Raw genomic sequence first — 19,999 nt, 5'->3', positions numbered from 1 at the left:
CGCTGCTGTCCGCGGCGTCGCACGCAGGAGTCCGTTTCAGATCGGGTAAAAGCAGACGTGGTTCATGGTGGTTTTAAATCAAATGCACACTCCACTGCAGAGATAGCCATCTGCAGCATTTACCACAATGCATGTTAGGATCAAAGGGGGCCTGTGCACGAGGAGATGGATGTGAGACTGTGTCAGCAATGAGGAGTTCTCCTGCCATTCATTCCGAAGCATTCCCATTGTGCATGAGCGAAGTTATGTGGGGCAAAACAAATACAAAACACAAAACACACCACGCTGGCCTATAGCAAGTTTCAGCCACATACAGATACATAGCATGAGAACACACTCTGAAACAATGCAACAAAGGCTGTTGATTTTTCTGCATGATTAAGCATGTCTCCTTTGGCTTCATGTTATCTGATAGAACAAGAACAGCTGTGCTGCATTTTCTGAGGCTGTGCATTTCATCCCAAATGAATACACAAGAGAGCCTGGTGGACTGCTCGACCAGGGACGTTCAGTAATGCGCTTTAGATGTGGCCCCTGGAGTGACATCCAATACATCTGAAAGTCTCACGCTCTGGGTAGAGGGCATCTACAAAAACACACCGGTCTCGTGGTTGAAGCAGGTGGGATCCACACAAGGTTATGCAATCCGTGTATTGGTGTTAGTTACTCATCACACGGCCGGAGAAAAAAACCCAAAAAGCATGCAGCAACGGCAGCAGATTACCGAGACGCTGATGGTTTTGATGGCCTGTCAGAAAGAAACGGCGACATGTTCAGTTTTGCGGTTTCGGGATGAAACAATCCAGACGCGTTCCTTACCACGCTTCCATTTCTGATCTGGTTTGAGGGTACGTTTGATTCGATAACAGATGCCTGGTGGAAATTTACGATGCTACTTTTAAAGTGCGGTCTCACTGACACTTTAACATCACTCACCTGGAAAGCGTCTAGAAGCTTCCGATTGAAGTCAGCGATGTCTGAGGAGCCTGGGACGCCTTTCTCGCCAGGATAACCCTGAGCCAGAGACATGAATGAATCAATGAGAAATTGCACACAGAGGATAATCACAAGGCAAGTCCTCAAAACAATAAGATGATTACGGGGGTTAAACTTTAGAATTAATACACACCATGGGTCCCTGTTGTCCTTGCTCTCCTGCTTCTCCTTTGTCACCCTGTGTGAGGCCGTATCGATGTTAAACAGCTTATATGAAAAAGGTGAGAGTCCATTTTTCAGGTTTGTCTCTTACCTTGGAGCCTGGAAATCCATCTGAGCCTCTCTCTCCTTTTTGTCCAAAGCCTGGCTCACCCTGTTGCATCAAACAATAAACATGCCGGGTCAGGGCGTGACAAGAAATACATTCAAAATCATGCGTGCCGGTGACCAGAGAGCTGCCAAGTAAAAGAAAGCTCGGCCGTACCTTCGTCCCTGGAGGACCCTGTGGTCCTGGATAGCCTGGCTCACCATCTTCTCCCTGTCAGTCCAGAAAAAGATAATAAATGTAAACAGTTACCTTCTGCACTACATTTTGTACAGACAAATTGCTGTAGGAAATTGAGTCGAGATCAATAATCTATTAACAATCTTACCGGCTTGCCTGGTAATCCTTGTGACCCCTGAGGAAGAATGATATATTTGGTCACCACAATTAATTGATTTGTAGTTATTTATGAAGACAAAGCTATATTCATTGAGTTGGGAATAACTCAGGAACTGTGTGTGACGCACGCTCACCTCAACGCCATCACGACCTGGAAAACCCTGAGGAGGACAGAGGAGACACTTATTGATGCGCTCAACTACATTTGCTTCAAACCACTCTGGCCACTAGATGTCATTGTTCAATAAGCCGCATGAAGGCGCGGGCACTCCACTGAGCTGGAGTCCTTGGAGTTGGGTGGGGAATTAAAGGAAAAACTGAATACATTACCCAAGAAATATAACAAATAGGTGACAGATGCTTCACCGCAGGCTACAACCGGTCAGTATGAATTTTATGCTATGGCCTTTCCCGTAAACGTACCTCGATCCAGCTGAACAAATATGAGCCGTTCAGGAGCTACATGCCGGCCAGCGTTGTTCACAATCATCAACATCATCTGAACCGGTGATGTATTGTTATGATGCAAGGTGGCTCTTCACTATTTTAAAACAATGCCTTTAATTTGTCACCCACTCGTACTAAAGCCTTTCTCCATCAACAGTTGGCAGGAGATGAATATGAACTTCAGTCTGGGTACGATGAGAGATAAGCCACAGCCCCATCAAACAGAAACAGGAGTATTTCAAGTTTTGGTCTCTGGCGTGCGTCCATCAGCGATTTGGCTTATTTAGGTAAACAGATCTATTGCGGCTGTTAGTCAGGGCCAGGTGGACGTGTGCTCGGAGGAGCTAAACATCTGCGATGAAGTCATCCATGGCAGAGACGGCTCAGTGGGATCTTGTGCAAGAGCCCTCAGTCGCCCTACTTGCTTTCCCTCCCGCACAGGCTCTCCGCTATCATGTAGTTGTGTTTACTCGATCGTTCAGTGCACTGTAATAAATGCATGATATAAATTGGAGGTTGTTAGCCTTCCGCTTGGCCCCCATATTTTAAAATAACGTCCAGAAGCTACTTAGATGTCTTCCAGCTGGTTTTCGTCCTCTTGCTCTCTGTCTGCACATACAAACTGTCATCCTCCTGATCCTCCGGTCCTCTCCTACTTCCATCCTCCAGCAGCCTTTTCACCTCTTTTCTAACCTCTCTCCTAACCTCTCTTACCTCCCCGGCTTTTGATCTTTCCCTCCCAGCAGCGGGAAACAAATGACCGTTGCAAATCATTTCTAGCAGTACTTTTATCCTGAGCACAGAGAGGGACGGATGTGGAGCAGTTCATTTACTTCTTTCCACATCAGCGACATGGTCTGAAGACACCCATGCTGGCAGGCCTGCTCACTTTCTCCTGCTCGGCCCACTCAGACATCTGCCCACAACATGGAGCGGCACTCTGTGCCACTCTGCTTTGTTTTGCTGTTTTGGGTTTTGCAACGCCTTTAATCAACTAGAAGAGCACATTTGCAATCGACTAGGTTACAAGGCAGGCCCCTTTTCCTCAACCCGTCTGTTTTCAGTCCTTTTCTGAGCTGTGCTGGCCCTCTCCGTTGTTGGTTCAGCATAAGCTCTCAAGTCACCCGCACTGAACCCAACATTTTTTACTTGAATCCCCTACTGTACATAGCATTTATTTCTTCACTTAGATAAACAGAAATTACCTTCTTTCTCTCTCTTCAATCCAATAACCACAGCTTAAAGCTGCCACTGCATATCAACTAAACTCTGGGAAGAAGAAAGTTAATTTTGAGAAACAAAAACCGCCTCGAGCAGGGAGCGCACTATTGTATTGTTGAGACCGGCAAACTGGCCATGAACTCGCCGCAGTGCCATATCTGTTTCAGCGTGCACAGTGACACAGTTGTGGTAGGAGGGTAGGAGGGTAGGAGTATGGGGGGGGGTGTTGGAGAACTTTGTGGCCACTGACTTACACAAAACAGATGAGGCCAGGAGTAGAGTTGCTATTCTGGGAGTTTTTTAGGTAAGCCACAACTCGCTGGCAAACCCGGAAGAATGACAGTACGGGTTCACTGCAATTTACTGTGCAGACCCTTACCCCCTTAATATAGTTTGTATACACATTCACATACAGGATACATACACACATAAATGCAATTTGCAATTCGTCACACTCTTGAGGTTGAGCGTGCAACTGGAGCACCCCTGATGGCGGAGGTGTTAGATGACTGCATTCTCTGTGGTGTAACCTTAGTTTAGCCGGTGAGGCTAAAGGCAGCGTGATGGAGGAGGAGAGTAGCGGTGTGTTTGTGTGTGGGTGCTTCACTTCGTGTAGCCAGTAAACACTTGAAACTCTGACGGATGAGGGGATGCTCTTACTGGCTCTCCAGCAGGGCCGCGAGGTCCATCCTTGCCGGTGTTCCCAGGGGGGCCACGGGGACCAGGGGGACCAGGGGGACCGGGAGGACCAGCAGGTCCGGCTTGGCCTTGATCACCCTGAGGAGGGAAAAAAATGGATGAGAGGGAAAAAAATTATCCACAGAAAAGACAAATATATAATTTTGAACCAAATGGTTTTATTTTCTGCTGGAAAAACATCTTGTGGTTTCGAATAAAAAAAAATCTAAATTTCTTAAGCAAACCCACGAACATTTGATTTAAGATATATTAAAAGAGTACACTCATCAAACCTGCATTAACTGATTTGTTAAGTGACAGCAGAAATAAGCACATGGACATTATCACGCTACATGGCAAACATATTAGGAATCAGTACTGTATTCATTTCATTTGTTCGTTTGATGAATGAATCTCCTGAGAAAAGTGTCTCTGAAAACATTCTTTAAAACTTTTTTTACTTTGCTGTAATAACTGCCCGAATCGATGCTGACGAGAGCAGTGCTGATTAAAACAATACATTTTGGCTAAAGCAAAAGTTCTGCAGAGTTATGGGAAGCTGGAGAGTTGGGTGATAATTATCTGCGGGTTTCTTGCTATGAGCAAAGGTGATCAACATAATGCACAGAAAAGCTTAAATCCTAACTTTTTTATGTTATATATGGGGACTTTAAACGAATCAAACTGATATTTAGTCGCAGAGAAACACACCCATGCTGACAAACGTGCACTCAAACAAGAAACACTGTTAACAGTAAATATGGCCAATTACTTTCAGTTTTCTACATTAAAAATGTTTAGTAACTGGACTAAATGTGTCTTGTCTTTCTGAAGACCGATGAAGACAACATACAATCATTTTTGTCTCTACAGTCACACGATGACACCCTGTAGTCTCTACAGACATACTGTGCGTTATGGTTTCTCTTTGTTGAGGCCAGGAACATGGCGCCTTCCATAACGATCACATCACCAAGACCTTATAGCAGACTGAAGGCTTATTTCATTACGCCAATAATTACTTTCGCTCTATTATGCAGATGGGAGCTGTCACCAACACATAAACTTTGTTTATTCCCCTTGTAATGAGAAGCACGCATTTCTTGAGCCTCCCCAACGCGTGTGTGTGCTTCATTTTCCAAGATATTTTCTGAATTGTTTGAATTTTTCTTCCTCAACAAACAATTTCTCTTAGTCGGCCGCGGTAAAGACAGTAAACAACCCGGTTAAAGATGGAAAAACAAAAATGAATTTGGAAAAAAACTCAACACAACATGACTGGGAAGGGTGAAAAGTGTAAAAAGAAGGGAGGTCAGTACGTGAAAAAGAAAAGGCCGGTTAAAAGTGTTAAAGAGAAGCACACATGCCTTTTAGTTGTGGTCTACCTTCAGAAAGCGTCTCTGAAAGCTGGTGGACTGCTCTCCGGAGATAAAGCTGTGGTCATATCGAGGGAAGACCATCTAAGAGGAGAATGCCAAGAAAGGGTACAAACAAAGAAAGAAAGAGGAGAGGACATGGACTGAAATTAGAGGGAGAGGAGACAAAGATAAATGAGTAAGGAAAACTAAAAGTCCAGAGGGGAGGAAGACAACTGCAGCAGCTGCAAGGCAAAGGACAAACAGAGAGAGAAAGAGAGATAGAGGGTTGTTTTTACTCCTCTTTCTGCAGGGATAGTGATAGATCAGCAGCCTATAGGAGAGCGGTGGCTGCTGGGAGCACGGAGGACCAGTTCTCTAGGAGGGACAAACCTTGGCAAGAATCTGATTACTGTACAGACCACGTGGGTAGTCAGGACCCTGAAGAGAGGAGTGACAAAGGGAATGTTTAACATCCTAGCATAGTTAGTATAGCTGAAATGCATATCCAAATATTTGACAAGACACAGGCATTTCTAAATCGTGCAGATTGAATGCATATAAAAATGCATCGTCTGCATACAGAGAGACATTTCATTAAACCTATAAGTGCGGCTCAGCAAACGCCCTCTTTGCCATTTCAAAAATGGCATCTTGGTCTTCCTTTCAAACGCATATTTAATTGTGAGTGCATGTTCCCTTTAGTGCCTTCCCATCTTTCCCTTTGCGACCAAACCAAACAGAAGTGGCTCGGCTCTTCCCAGCCAGCAGACAGTAAATGTGTTGATTGTCCGTCAAGCTGAAAGGAGCAGAGTTTGTGGAGCGCCACGGTGCTTCTCTGGTTGAGTTCCCTCAAAAGCAAACGGAAAGGAGGGAAGGAGGGAAGGATGGGATGCGGAGAAGATCTGAGTGTGAGAAAGAAGTGGAGCTGCCAGTCGGCTGGAGGGGTTTCAGTTAACTGGCTGCGGTGAGTGCTGGATGGCTGAGGTTTTTCCAGCACTGCAGACCGCTCCTCCTCCTGTCTTTGCCTATACTTTGCCTCTCTACCCACTGTCACATTCACTCATTTGCACGGTTCCTGCCATGAAGACCACATACGCGCAAGCTCCTTAAGCATCTCATAAGAGAATAGACTGTTTCCTCTTTATCTCATTCTCATCAGACCTTAGGCTAATACCAAGGCAAACAGCCTTCCAACCTCAGAGTCTTGTCTTATCACTTTTTGTAGTGGCTCTGGGGGAGGATGAAGGAGGATTTGGCTGGGGATGAAACTCCCATCATGGCTTGTCTTTCCAAACAGCCCCCAGACAAAGCTAAACATGCAGCAATAATGTCCTCTGTATGGATGGATGTTGCGTTCAGTAAAAGCTACTTTAGAGAAAGAACACTAAACATGACCTTTTGTCGCCAGGTTTTCGGAGGCTCGATAACATCTGATTTTGTTTTAATACCCCCGTTATCCTGCATTTGTAATGCGTCCCGGGGCCAGACTCAACCTGACAAAAGCACTGGAAATGATGGATTGACAGGAAGTCACAGGTTGACAGAGATTCATGGCTGCTTCCTGTTTTCACATCTCATCCTCTCGTAAAGTCGAGAGGTTAAGCAGCGTACAGTGTTGAGAGCGGGGCGAGGTGATAACTGAGCTAATGTACTGGAACAATACCTCCAGCCACCTAATACCGCCTTATAGCAGCTCAGCCTCAGCGGCCCAGAAGAAGCTTTGATTAATAGCTAACTATATCTTTGAAAATGTATTCTAGGAGGGCCAAACCTCATTCACAACTACAGTAGCTAGGAGCTGAAGGGTTTGTTTTGAACCAAGCTTGTGTCTCTAAGCGATACTCTGAGGTTTTTGGGGAGGCAGACTTATCCAAGGACATCAAAGCTGCAGAAGCCTCGGCCAAGTGCAATATTTACCATTTGGAAGAACTATGTAATGCAGAATGCCAAAAAGATCTAATTTTTGCTCAAGCTATTACCTCAAATTCTAAAAGGATAAGCACGGAAATCAAACAGCTTAGGGCTTGATAGGAATCAGGAATTCCTGTAATGTTTCTGAACCGCATCATAAATATTGTTGCACCGGGCAGGCCTGTCAAATTTACACTCCATTTGCGCTCCGCTATAAAACAATAGCGGCTTCATTCCAGCACTCTAACGCGCTGTGCTATGCCAATATTGTCATGGTCCAGCTCTTAGAAGATGTATGACTACACATCCACTCTGTAATTATTATACCATATCGTGTAGTCCGCTGCGTGTTAGTTAAAATATGGTGGTGATAATGAAGAAAAGTTGCTCAGAAATGCCTCGAGCCTGTCAGGATCCGAAGTTTCATGAATGTGTTATGCGTGAGTATTTTGAAAAGTTCAAGTGGCTCACAGTGAGAGTTTGGAACTCATAAAACTGGCCACTGCCAAAAGGGAAATTAAATTTACATGTCAAGCACAAGTATTTACAGCCCCCTTATGTGGATAACAAACAGAAATATTATGAATAATGACAATCAAGTGGGTTAATTGAGAACTCTGCACATGTTTAGAAAAGAAACATCAGGGACATTTGGACATTTTAGCATTTTAGTTTGCCACAACACACAACCTGCTGCATAAATAATCACTTCGCAAATGTAGCATCCAGATTTATTCAGGGTTGCAACTCAAATTTATTGGATAAAGTTATTTCTTAATGGTTCAATTGTGAAAAATATGTGCAAAATAAGTTCCAGATTAACTTTCTTATTATTTTTTAACCATTTTAACCATTGATTTCCTTTCAAAATGGCATCTTGTGAGATATGGAAAAAAACTGATAAAATGTGTAAATGACGGAGGTTTGGATGTTTGGAGTGAAACCCTAACCAATGCAGATTCCCTCAGTACTCCGCCCCGACTTTTATTTATTTGCACTTTTATGTGCAGAAGTGACCTGAGCTCATGTTCTATCCTAAACATAACAAAACTACAAAAACATGCAGGATTCATGGGGAATTTCGAGAATCCAGACCAGTCACCATGTAAAGCGCAGGGGGCTTTATTTTCAAACCACACTGAATGAGACTGAGAGATAATTACACAGATCTCATGGCGGGTGGAATGATATCACATGAAAAAGACACCACTCACAACATGGTCCAGATGCAGAGTGACTTTTCCCCTGTAATGTACCAAAACCGTAGTTTTGGTGAGACTAGATTGTAGCTTTGGCACGCTGTCCCGACCAGTTTTGATGCTGAGGTTTAAGTATTTCCAGCATCTTTAACATCATTTTCTATTCTCTGGCTTTGGAGATGTGGGCAACTTAAACCTCATCACAGGAGCGTGACTAACGTAGTCTGCTGGGGAAACCGCACAGGGTAAACTCACTTTTCTTTTCTTCTTATTGAGAATCTGCGTTTATGTGTTGAAGGTTGTGTGCACAGCCCAAAAATGGAGTTTTATTGTTCATGCTTTTCTCCTTGTATGTCCACATTGTTCACCTAGAGCGATAACAAGGAACTGATGAGCAGTTTTCAGATGCTATAATCACGGCAAAGAATGTAAATTTCTGTCTTCCTGGACTTTGATTCGTAATTTGGGATGGTATGTTACTCTGTCTGGCCCTTTTCCTTTCTCTCTGAAATACACGCAAGGCACTTCTGAATCAAGGTGCACCGATTCTTGCCACATACAGCAAATGTTCAACAGAAGTATGATTGCATTTGTGTGTCTGTGGGTGAATGAATGGATGAATTAAGCCACTTGGGATATATGTGACACTGCTTGTTTGGTTTGCATACTAATTATGAAGCTACAGCCTGTTAGCTAAGGACAAAGAAAGGTAACTAGAGAAACAGCAAGGCCTGCTCCTACTTAAAGTCGCAAAATCGAAAAACCCTAAGTAGCGCACAAGTTAACATGCTCATCTCATTTGTTTCATCCAAGCAAAAACCAGAATCTAAAAATGACGGGTTGTGGTTTTAATGGGAGATACGTGCCATATTGTTTCTTGGAAGAGTGCAGTAGCTTCTTAGAGTCTTGTCATCTCAGAGGAGACTCGAGTGTGGTTTTAATTTTACTGCTGGATCATAGCATATGATCGTGACCTTTGACTCTTTGGTGGATGTGCTGTTTAAATTTTGATTCTCTCAATATAAAACTTGTAGTTAAAACCTGCAGTGATGGGATTCCTAGGTTATTGTGATGTGAAGCCAAAGCCGTTTTGTTTCCATCATAGTTCAAATAAAATTCCTTTCCTTAAAAAGACTCAAAGGAAAACTGCTGACCTAAAGAATGGGAGAAGGAAACTGACACAGACTCAGGCACAATCGAGGACGAACAAATGCTGGAAGGAAGATTTTTAAAATGTTCGGAGAATAAAACGTGGTTAAAATACATCCTTTCTCCTTAGTCGACTTCTAAAACGTGCATGTAACAGCCAAAAACATCTTCTTAAGCTTCACAGACAGAAAACGCGACTCACCCTTGGCCCAACGTCTCCTTGGTCACCCTGAGGGAAAAACAGGAAAATAACAATTGTCAGTCGTTGTTAAAACTGCGTATGTACACAGGATCAGTCTCATCTAGCAGCTACTGAACAGAAGCTGTGACAGACGGGTTAAAAAAATGAATATTTGTTTACGGGAAGGAAGTGACTCAAAGGTTATCTCTCCCCGAGGCATGGATGTCAGGATGTTGACGCTTGCGGTTTAAATCTTTTGATAGGCCATAATCACTAGATCAGTTGAGTAAAACTAGAAGGGCACACGCTAAGGATTGTCAGGTCTCTGATGAGGATTTAGAGTTCGCGCACCGAAGGGAGACGGGAAGAGTTTTCCTAACTTTAGCATCATCCATCAGACTAATCAGATCTGAGAGATGCTGTTTACTGCGTAAAAACGTACACACACACAAAAAGTTAGCCCATCAGTGCGGACACCAAAGCCCACATGTCGAGCCTCCCCTGCCAGCTACTACACCTCTTACGGCCTCTGACATCTTAAGCTGGGCAGAGGTTCACAGAGCGTAAAAACATCTGGCTATCATCGAGCTCTGCGGAAGGCCTGTAAACCTGCTTAGCGCCTTGACGTGAGAATGTGCCGAGACGTACGAGCTCCCACATACTGTAGCTGCGCGTAATCTATGGCTCGTTTGACGAACGTGAACATGGGAGTGGCGCGTGCAAAGTGTGATCGCGCTTGTCGTCCCGAAGGTGTCCGCCTATAAATTAACGCGGGACATATATCAATTCAGTGGGGAGACGTGTCCGGCGGGGGCATTGAAGCATACCTTTTCTCCTTTGGGTCCGGCTGGTCCCTGTAGGAGGGAGGACATAATGAGAGACAGTTGGTCAAGATAAATCAGTTCTCATAGGAGCAACGTATATCACAGAACAATGAATCCTCAACTGGACTTGAGAAGGGAGCATTCAATCAAACTTTAAGGCAACCACTTAATACAGTTATGGCGCTGAGATTGCTCAATCCCATGTCTTCTGAGCATATTTCAAAATAAGAGGACTGTATGACACGAGCTTGTAAGGCCTTTTAAGATTTCTCTTCGAGAGATAAAAACTGGAGCGATAAAACTGAAAGGGCAAAGTGTTCCTTTGTTCCTCTTTGTCAGAGAGAACCTCTTGAGATGAGGAATGTTATGTACACTAACTAAAAACACAGGCTTCCAAACATAGACCCTCACACTGTATGTGAGAGACTGATGCACAGCCTCGCTTCGCATCGAACAATTTGACATCATCTTCTAAACACCGGGCCCACAGATGAGCTAATCCCTGCTGGCGTGTCTCTGGTGTGCCCTTGTTACTTCTTTGTGTCTGCCTGTCTCGGTCCGTCCACTGCTGACGAGTGGCACAAGGACGCCAAATGCGGAGGCGCCGCAAACCGCAATCTGACTACAGGCTGTCTGTGGCTGCAACATACAGAAAAAAAAAAAAAGAGGACGTGGAATCCTGCCCCCAGCCACGGTCTGATCTCAGCCACATTTTCTCTAAAAGTGGGCAGATCTTGCCTCTTTTAGCTCAGTCACCATTTATGTTCTTTATGTTTCTATTCTCTGCTCATCTTTCCACTCGCTTTTTTTTTCTTTTTTTTTTAGCCCTCTGCCTCAAAGTCTGGCACACCTCGAAGGATTCTGCTCTAATATGTACTCTATTTCACTATCATCTCCCCGTGGCAGCCGACTTGTCTAAACCAGAGCTCTTATTATGTTCAGAAGCACAATGCTGAATGACCACATGATGACAGCAAGCAGCAGCAGCAGCATCTCCTTCACTCACTGCTCACTCCTTCAGTCCGGAGAGAAGAGCTGGTTTATTTTAATTCAAGTGGCAGTGTACATACAGTGTGACTGACACGTTTAGGTGTGTATGTATCACTGGGGATTATTCTAATTAGCTGGTTATCTATCAGCCTTTATGAGCCAGTATAGACTATGTGCTCTTTGCATCCAAGAACTGCTAAAACCCACCAAACTTTCTTTTAAATTCTGTTTAAAAGGGAGTCTGAGGTAGTTACATAAGAGATGTGGGTTGGACTATTTCTCTAAAAAACTCTGGTGAAAAGCCAGAAGCAAATATAAAACAGTACATCTAACAGTTCCATGTCATCCCGTCGGATTGTCTGGATTAAGATGATTCATAGATTTACTTATGTGAGTCGATCTCCACATTTGCGTGCAGGAAATGAGTGGGAACGGTTTGCAAAAAAGTCACACGGAACACAATCAATAAATCCCACGTGTTTTGATGAGTTTTATAATAGACGAGTGGCCCATTAAATCAAAATCGGTGTATGAAATCAGCGTCCGCAGAAACAGACAGCTCGGTGGTAATGGACCTTATAACGCGAGTTTGATTAACCCAGATCTTTTGAGTCCACTCACAAATCAATCACTTTGTGCCACAACTTTCTCCCTTGATCATCTGGTTTTCATCCTTGATCCCTCATGTTTGACGCTGTCACACCTGCTGTGGTTTTTACAGCAGATCTTTGGTGATGAGGAGAGTCCTATTAAAGGACAGAACCAGCTTGAGGTCTTCTTTTAGCAGGAAGCAACGGTTTAATGGTGTTTGGAGAGAAACTGTTCAAACAGCTCTCATTATGCTGTGAGGCTTACATTTCAGCCGATGACTACTCTCTCCCGTGGGCACGGCGACCACAGAGATGGGCTGAAGGAGGGGCGGAGGGTGCGTTAATGACTTTTTAAAGAGCCTCCGTTGGAGGTTATAAACTCTATTCTCTCCCTCGCTTTTTCTCATTGATGTGTAACCCATTCGCTCTGCTTCGCCTGTTTCCACGCTACACCTGGGTGTGCCTGGGGTGCAACAGGGCTTCGGGGGGGAGGTTGATAGATGGGAACGCGAAGGGGCTTTCAGAACTCAGTTCAGTTGAGCCATGACTCCCCCGTGGCCGTGAGCGCTGGGATGACTTAAGAGGTGGAACAAGACGGCTACCATGGGGTTTTTACTCACTTGCAACGGTCCCGTAGGGACAGTAAAAATGATTGATGAAATATAGCAAACCATCACCTGTCATACAGGCCAAATGCCCACCTGGACTCAGACTTAGAAAAAACCTTAAACGGGGGCGGCTGCATTGTAATTGATACATGCTATGAGGAAACCAAACCAAAGACAGGTGCAGGTGAGTGATGGTGTACCTGGCTTCCCTTGGGACCTGGTAAACCCTGAGAGGAGGAAACAACAAAACAAAATTAAACCATTGTCAGCCACTTTGAAACACATTTTGCAAATGTGAGTGCGACAATACTCACTGGTTTCCCATCCATGCCAAGTGGACCCTGTTAAAAGGCAAATAACAAGAAATAATTATAAGTAGAAAGTGATGGGAGATGATGATTTAATACGTGGGGAGCATAATTGGTAAATACGCTTATCCACTTGCTTTTTGAGAGTTACACTATATGAAGCATCGATACCACTCTCAAATCTGTGGTGAGAATAATTTATGAAAGCACAATTTACCATTTTCACATCCTTTTCGTGCTTTTTTATCCTCTGCTCCAACCACTGCTAGCGGTTTCCATTGCTTCCAGCCTTTAATATAGCTACGCTTAAAAACATTCTCATGTCACCAGCGTCACATTAAATGTACAGACATGAGAGTGGTATCAATCCTTTCATCAAACGCTCAGCTAGAAAGCATGTGAGCCTTTTATCCAAAAATACAAAACTACTCCTTTAAAGCCTGTCTTCAGATGAATCTACTGATGCGACTCAGGAATCTAATTAAGACACTGTGAAGACGCTGTCCGTTTCAAATCCACTGGCAAGACAATCTTCCCTCTCTGAAATATCCCTAAAGCAGCTGTGACTTATTAGTATTTCATTACGGTCGGGCCTTGTCTCGATTATCTCTCATAGTGCAATGTAAATCATCTTAGCTTTGAAAGGAGCAGACAAACATTTGAAGCAAAGACAGCGAAAAGCATTTGTATTAGCATGGAACGGATGAATGAAAAAGTTGGAAGAGTTAGAAAGTGTTTTTTAAATAGCATGTCCGTATATCCTGCACCATTTGTTTTTTTGTGCGCGCGTCACATATTGAGGACTTTCCATGTTGTTGTGGTTTCTTTGTATTTAGGGTTCAGAATCCGACTCGATGGATGGATTTGTTAAAGCTGCATTAATCTGCCATGCGACCGCACATCCACCCACTGTTAGTGGGGATGAGATAATTCAACAGGCTGTTAAAAGTTAAGTCCCTATTAAACCTCAAGTGCTGAAACAGCGGTTGGAGTTGTCCACTTTGTTTACCCCGGTGCAAACAGGCGGGCGGCTATTGACCCTCCTCCGCAAAGAGACACTCACTTAAAAAGATGCAAACCTTTAGATCCCTACTTAGACATAAAGAAACGGTTTGCTCTTGGATCAAACTTTCCAAAAACACTTAAATGTGATATATGTGGTAAAGGCTTATGTTGACTTCCTCCCTAATTGCCGTACTTGATGTTAAGCTAACAGTTTTTACAGGGTCCCTTGAGTCCTGGGTTGCTCAACCCTTTACAGTCTTGGTGGCTTTCGCAGACTGGAAGCCGTCATTAACAGTCGTCATCTCCTGCCTTGAATAGCTTACACAATTTTAGCTTTTCTCTTCATCTCCTGCTTTAACAGTCCCGAAGGTGCAATCCGGACCGAGGTCCTGCAGTGAGAACCTACCACAGTGTCATCGCCGCCTTCTTTGAAAGATGGACAGTACGCACAGAAAAGGAAGAGAAGGAATATTGTGTGAAGCTGCTCTGCTTCAGTCTCATAATTGGCCGACGCGGCTATAAACCACCGTCGAGAAACGTAAGTGGTCTCGTCAAAAGAAATGCGGTCCGTTAAAGAGATTTATACCGAGGGCTGTGAAAACTCTTTGAGGCTCGCTGTGTCTTTTTGATTCCCTTGCGAAATCAGCAGTAGGTGGTCAAGACAGGGGTGGAAAGAATGACTGGGACCAATCGGACGGCAATAATTTCACCATGACTGTCTAGAGTTGAGAGGAGTGTGAAGAGTAAGGATGTAAAGCTTCTGATTCACTTCAGTGCGTGCCGTACAGTACAAGACAGGTTGCAGTTTCACCGCTCTGTTAAATGCAGCATGCTGTGTTTAACATGTCACACGCGGACGTGAACATCTGAATGAGCCTACAAATGTCCCATTGAGTTTCCCCCGCTCCCTGAGTTCATGTCTCTGGATGTCTGTATAGGCTGAGGCTCGGTTCACACTATATGCGTGTCTCTGTGTGTGCGTATGTGGGGATATCTCTGCATCTGGGAGCGTTTATCAGAGCCTGGCTCCTTCAAGACTCGTCAGGATGAGCAGACGAGGTGAACGTTGTGAATTCGTCGGCCGCTGCAGAGTCTGAACCCGGAGCCGAAAGAGACTGATTTATGGCCACTAACAAGCGACATAGTGGCCTGTGAACTGTGGGCACATTTGTTGTGTGCTTCTTTCCTTTTGTTAAGGGTTGCCTGTGAAAGGTTTATTCTCAGCAATGAAACCCTGTATCTAAAGTCTTAACATCTTACGTTGGGAAGTAGTATATATTATAAAATATTTAAAGATTTATTTGCTGGCGTCCATCGTGGAATGAAGAACTGCTATAGCTACCAGCAGCAGTATTTCAAACAACAATTCAGCTGTCCAGGAAGCTGTATGACTGATAATAATAAACTTTAAAACATATGAGTTCTGAAATCCATCAGGAAAAAAATATGGAAACCAAGAGAAAAATAAGCTAGCATGGTTTATTGTGATATATAACAAAACATGAAGCACAGAAGCCAAAAGATTTGGATTTTTGATATGTGACCAATATATTCTCCGTTTCTTTTTTTTTTTTTTTTAATGCAGCTGTACTGTACACGATACAATAAACCAGTCTGCGAGGCACAAAAAAGAGGTGGAATTCAAACAAAAATAGAACAGGCTGAACTAAAAAAATAATAGAGTCGGGGTTTGGAGGGCCGGGGTGAGGGGGCTGCCACTAAAACCTCTTCATCTCACACCACAAACAGATCAGGCTGCAGAATGAAGAGAACGATGGAGGATAGAGAACAAGAGAGCATAGAAAAAAACGGAGAGATTAATGGCGAGAAAAAGTGAGAAACTAGGCCTGATATTACCGCCGAAACCTCAAGTAAATGTGGGAGAAAATGAAATAATGCCTCTTTATGCAAGTGCGGTTCTTTGTGCGCATATCTGCAGTGCCATTTAGTCCTGCAGCGTCCCCCAACAGATGAACAAAACGTTTTGATTCGCATTCCCGGCAATTAGAAGGCTTTTAAACGCATTTCTGGAAAATGTCTTGGCCTGCAGGAGAGCACATGGCTGCGTTTGGGCCCGTGGAAATGTGCATGTTTATTTATGCATTGTGCTGTCTCTTAATCCCAGTGAAAAGGGGCGAGGGGCGTCTTTAGTGTCTTTATTGTGCTCCCTACGGTGCAGACTGGTAATTATCCAGTAGGGTGTAATTGTTGAGGATGCAGCATGAAACGCTGGTGTCTGCACATCAGAGCAGACATCTCATCTAGAAACACATGGTAATGCGTTGCACACATTAGGCTCAGTTGGCTTAATTTTCTGATGTCAAAATGAAGGGAGACGGGGAGAGTGTGAGAACTCTTCCCTCTCTTTTGTTAGTGCCTACGTTGCATTCTTGAAAATCATGATTTTCCCTCCTTGAAAATCCCTTTGGTCCCTAAAGTTGCTTTCATGTTGCTGCAGGGACAAAACTCAATCTTAGCTCTACATGTGTATAATTTGTGATACATGACATTTTCTCTTTTTAAAAAAGACGGTGGCTGCAAGCAGAACCAAAGAGCACTATAAAGCATACCAGAGTGATGTGTGTTTGGGACAGAAAATTACTGACATGTTGTTGGGTGACTGTCTGGCTTTAATCTGTCCTCAGAAGAACAATGGAGGCCTTGGCCCATTTTTGCTGAGCGAGGTCCGCCGCCTGTCATAGACGGGCACTCTCATATAAACATGCTCGTGGCCGGTCACACTGATGACTGCGCATATGAATGAGTGAGAGAGAGAGAGAGAGAGAGAGAGAGAGAGGGGGTAGGTGTGTGTTTGCACTGATCTGTCAGTCCGTCTGACTCTGACTGTTTGACAGCGGGAAGGCTCTTTTCTCAAACCTCGCTCGGCTGTGATTAATGAGTAGGAAGTGACAGGGGTTGCACGGGGGAGAGAAAACATTCATCTGCACGCGCAAACACACACACACACTCATCGCAGTGTCATGCTTGAGATACACACGACTTCATTAACACTGTTTATCGTATTACTGATTCACCGGGAGGGGACTGCTGCATGCATTAGTCTGACGAACTCAACATGTGCACGCCACTTGAATGAAGTGCAGCTCATGCACACATGCATGCATGCACATATATACAACTGTTTAGCGGCGGCAGAAGCGCTGAGATGTTTAAAGCTGCACCACCACACTAGAAATACTCTGCCACACGCAGAATTCATGCAGTTTTAATTCAGATTATCAATCATCGGTCAGTGGTTAGAGAAGGGACTGGAGGGTTAGATCCCCTATACATTCACGGCTGAAGTGCCCGTGAGTAAGACAAAAATCTGCATCGTGTCCACTCCTCTAAGAAGTGCGCTTGCTATTCTGTGTGCACAAATGAATGGGTTAAATGCAGACAACCTGTTCCTGGTGTGTATACATACACCATACTTGGCCAATAAAGCTAATTTATATTCACACAATGACTCCGTTATATCAAGGGTCCCATTAAATCATGACGGTGAAGCAGAATGCACAAAAAAAAGGGGCCAACATCAATTTAAGGTTGCTTTAACAACAGTGGGAAAAAGTTTTATTGGTCCGAAACTGCAAAATATGTAGAGAAATAACTAGTAAATATTTGCCTCTGAATCGTACTGGAGTTTAAGTCAGTCTAGTAAAATATTTGTAAATTAAGTAAAGTAAACCTACCCTGAAATAGTACTTAGGTAAAGTACTTGATTAAATGCAAATTACTTTGGGCTGTAATGTAGATGCTGTTGAATGATGTGGTAATGTGTACAGACAGAGAGGCTCTAATAAGCGCAGTAACTGATGAGAGAGCACAAGAAGAAAAAAAAAGGTACTGGAAGGCTGTTTGTTTTAACAATGGAAAAGGAAAGGGAAAAAAAAAAATGGAGCAAGTTTCTGGCACGAGGCCGTTAGCGCCGCAGCGCTCTCCGGCAACTGACTCACTTTGTGTTGATTTGCACATGCCCTCTTCATGCGCGCATGAGAGAAAAGTTACCGGTGCCGGTGAATGAAAACACGCAAAATGCTCACATTCACACGCGGGCCTCTGATCACCTCCACAGCTCTGGCCTTTGCTGTGGAGATGAGATACAAAAACTATGGGTGTCTGGATGGAGTCCACCTACACATCTGCACACATGGACACGGATACACAAACACTGCTACCCGACGGAAAGAACAGCCCTTTTCAAGCCTCGGTGTTTGAAACTCGATAGTCTCAGATGCTGCTAAATGAACTGATTTGTGGTACATGTTAACTGCCAGTATAATTAATCTGTTGTTGTTTCACTGTAACTTCATATATCTAGAGCTACTTCAGTCATATACACACATAAGCTGCCTCTTACACTTAAAGCTCATTTAGAGTACTGTGGGGCATAGGCACTGTAAGCTACGCACATGGCCAACACTGGTGCAAGCCATTTATACTTGTGCCTCATCAGTCTTGATCACTCTGTAAAAACACCACCCAAACACTAGTGTCTTTTTTGCCAGTTGGGTTAACTTTTGTTTCTACTTCCTGCTTCGAGGACGAGTCACACAAATGTTTGAATCTCCAAACCTCCTCAGTTAACCTTTCCTCGATGTGTTCCATCTTTATTGAGCCAAAACAACCGATGCGAAAATTGAGGAGATGGAGAAGCAGCCGGAAATACTAAAGCGGAAACATGCCGCTACCAAGAGGACCAATCAAAGCTCTGGCGGTCTGAGTCGGCGCGGCACATAGTTACATTTCTGGGGAGGTGCACGCCAGTTCCGGCGCTAGGGTCTGCGTCGTAGCTTCTGTGTCAGTTTGACGCAGAAGTCTAAACCGCCTATTACACACAGAGCTCCTCCAGTAGTCCTGCTGCTTACTCTATGTAATTGTAGTACTACTATTAAAGATTTATTTCATTATGTTAACCAGTGTGGCGAGGATTAACAAGATTATACAAATTTTCAACATCACATCATTCATTAAGGCAATGTTTCACAGATTAAAACAACATTAAAAAGAAAAAAATCCGGGATTTCGACTGAAAACTGCGACAAAGACGTATTGAGTCGCAGGCAAACAAACACAAATGTGCACACACTTATCTGTGCACTCCCTCCACCTGTGTGTAATTAGCAGCAGGCATTTCCCGTCAGCGGGGCTGTGCAGTGCCAGGCAGACTGTATGGGAATCTGCCTGGGAGTGAGCACCAGCCCCCCCCCCCCGCCCCGCTCTGCCCCAAATCCCAAATGAGGCCAACATGAGGCACCACCAACGACACCACCGACAAGACACAACATCAGGTGACTACTGTGGGTCGCCGTGGCAACCAGACAGTGTCTCACAGAGCGTGTACAGGAACACACTCGGCCTGCACACACACAAACACACACACAGTGCCGCCACGCGAGCTTCACCGATCTGTATACATGCAGCTCTCATAAATCCTGTTGCTCACGCAGCATCGGCTCTCGGGTTAATTGAGGGTGTTTCTGTATTACATGAGAAACTGATGATGGCTAAACCACAGATCATCAACAAACCCATGAGCTGTTTCCTCTCAGTTGTCAGTTGTGGAGAAAGTTGAGGGAGGGGGGGCTGACCACTAGAGGCCGCCAAATCCTTGGATAACATGAGAACTGGTGAAAACAGTCAGTGGTAGAAATCTGCAACCTGCTTTACATTCAGTAGTCAGTGTTCAAATATGATTTGTGCCTTGTGGATGAATGATTTAAACTCCTGTTTTATACGATTGCTAATTTATGTCAAATGCTATTTACGGTTGCTAATATTTGCGCACTATTTATAGTTATTTTTACTATTTTGTACCTTTTCCACCTTAAGATTGAAGCCTAAGTCTGCTTGCGTCTTTAGTATCTGAGTCACTACTCAATCATGGAGCAGGATATATTGGTTAATAAGAGCTGGAAATATTGTGA

At 44.1% G+C, this 19,999-nt stretch overlaps 1 protein-coding gene across 1 annotated transcript in view; it reads right to left on the bottom strand.

Annotated features, from left to right (window-relative positions):
• Positions 1-19,999, bottom strand: part of LOC311491886 (uncharacterized protein) — a 117,506-nt gene that overhangs the window by 7,260 nt on the left and 90,247 nt on the right. The window contains exons 6-18 of the mRNA XM_084549947.1: positions 13,071-13,097; positions 12,957-12,983; positions 10,572-10,598; positions 9,766-9,792; positions 5,332-5,406; positions 3,929-4,045; positions 1,735-1,761; positions 1,590-1,616; positions 1,421-1,474; positions 1,250-1,309; positions 1,130-1,174; positions 937-1,014; positions 725-748 (exon numbers count right to left, since the gene is read on the bottom strand). Of these exons, the coding sequence (XP_084406073.1) occupies positions 725-748; positions 937-1,014; positions 1,130-1,174; positions 1,250-1,309; positions 1,421-1,474; positions 1,590-1,616; positions 1,735-1,761; positions 3,929-4,045; positions 5,332-5,406; positions 9,766-9,792; positions 10,572-10,598; positions 12,957-12,983; positions 13,071-13,097 (615 nt within the window). The remainder of the gene's footprint in view (positions 1-724; positions 749-936; positions 1,015-1,129; positions 1,175-1,249; positions 1,310-1,420; positions 1,475-1,589; positions 1,617-1,734; positions 1,762-3,928; positions 4,046-5,331; positions 5,407-9,765; positions 9,793-10,571; positions 10,599-12,956; positions 12,984-13,070; positions 13,098-19,999) is intronic.

The sequence above is a fragment of the Chelon labrosus genome (assembly GCF_963514085.1).
Source record: "Chelon labrosus genome assembly, chromosome: 8".
Taxonomy (NCBI): domain Eukaryota; kingdom Metazoa; phylum Chordata; class Actinopteri; order Mugiliformes; family Mugilidae; genus Chelon; species Chelon labrosus.
The sequence above is the reverse complement of the archived record's forward strand: the minus strand, read 5'-3'. Positions and strand labels throughout refer to the sequence as shown.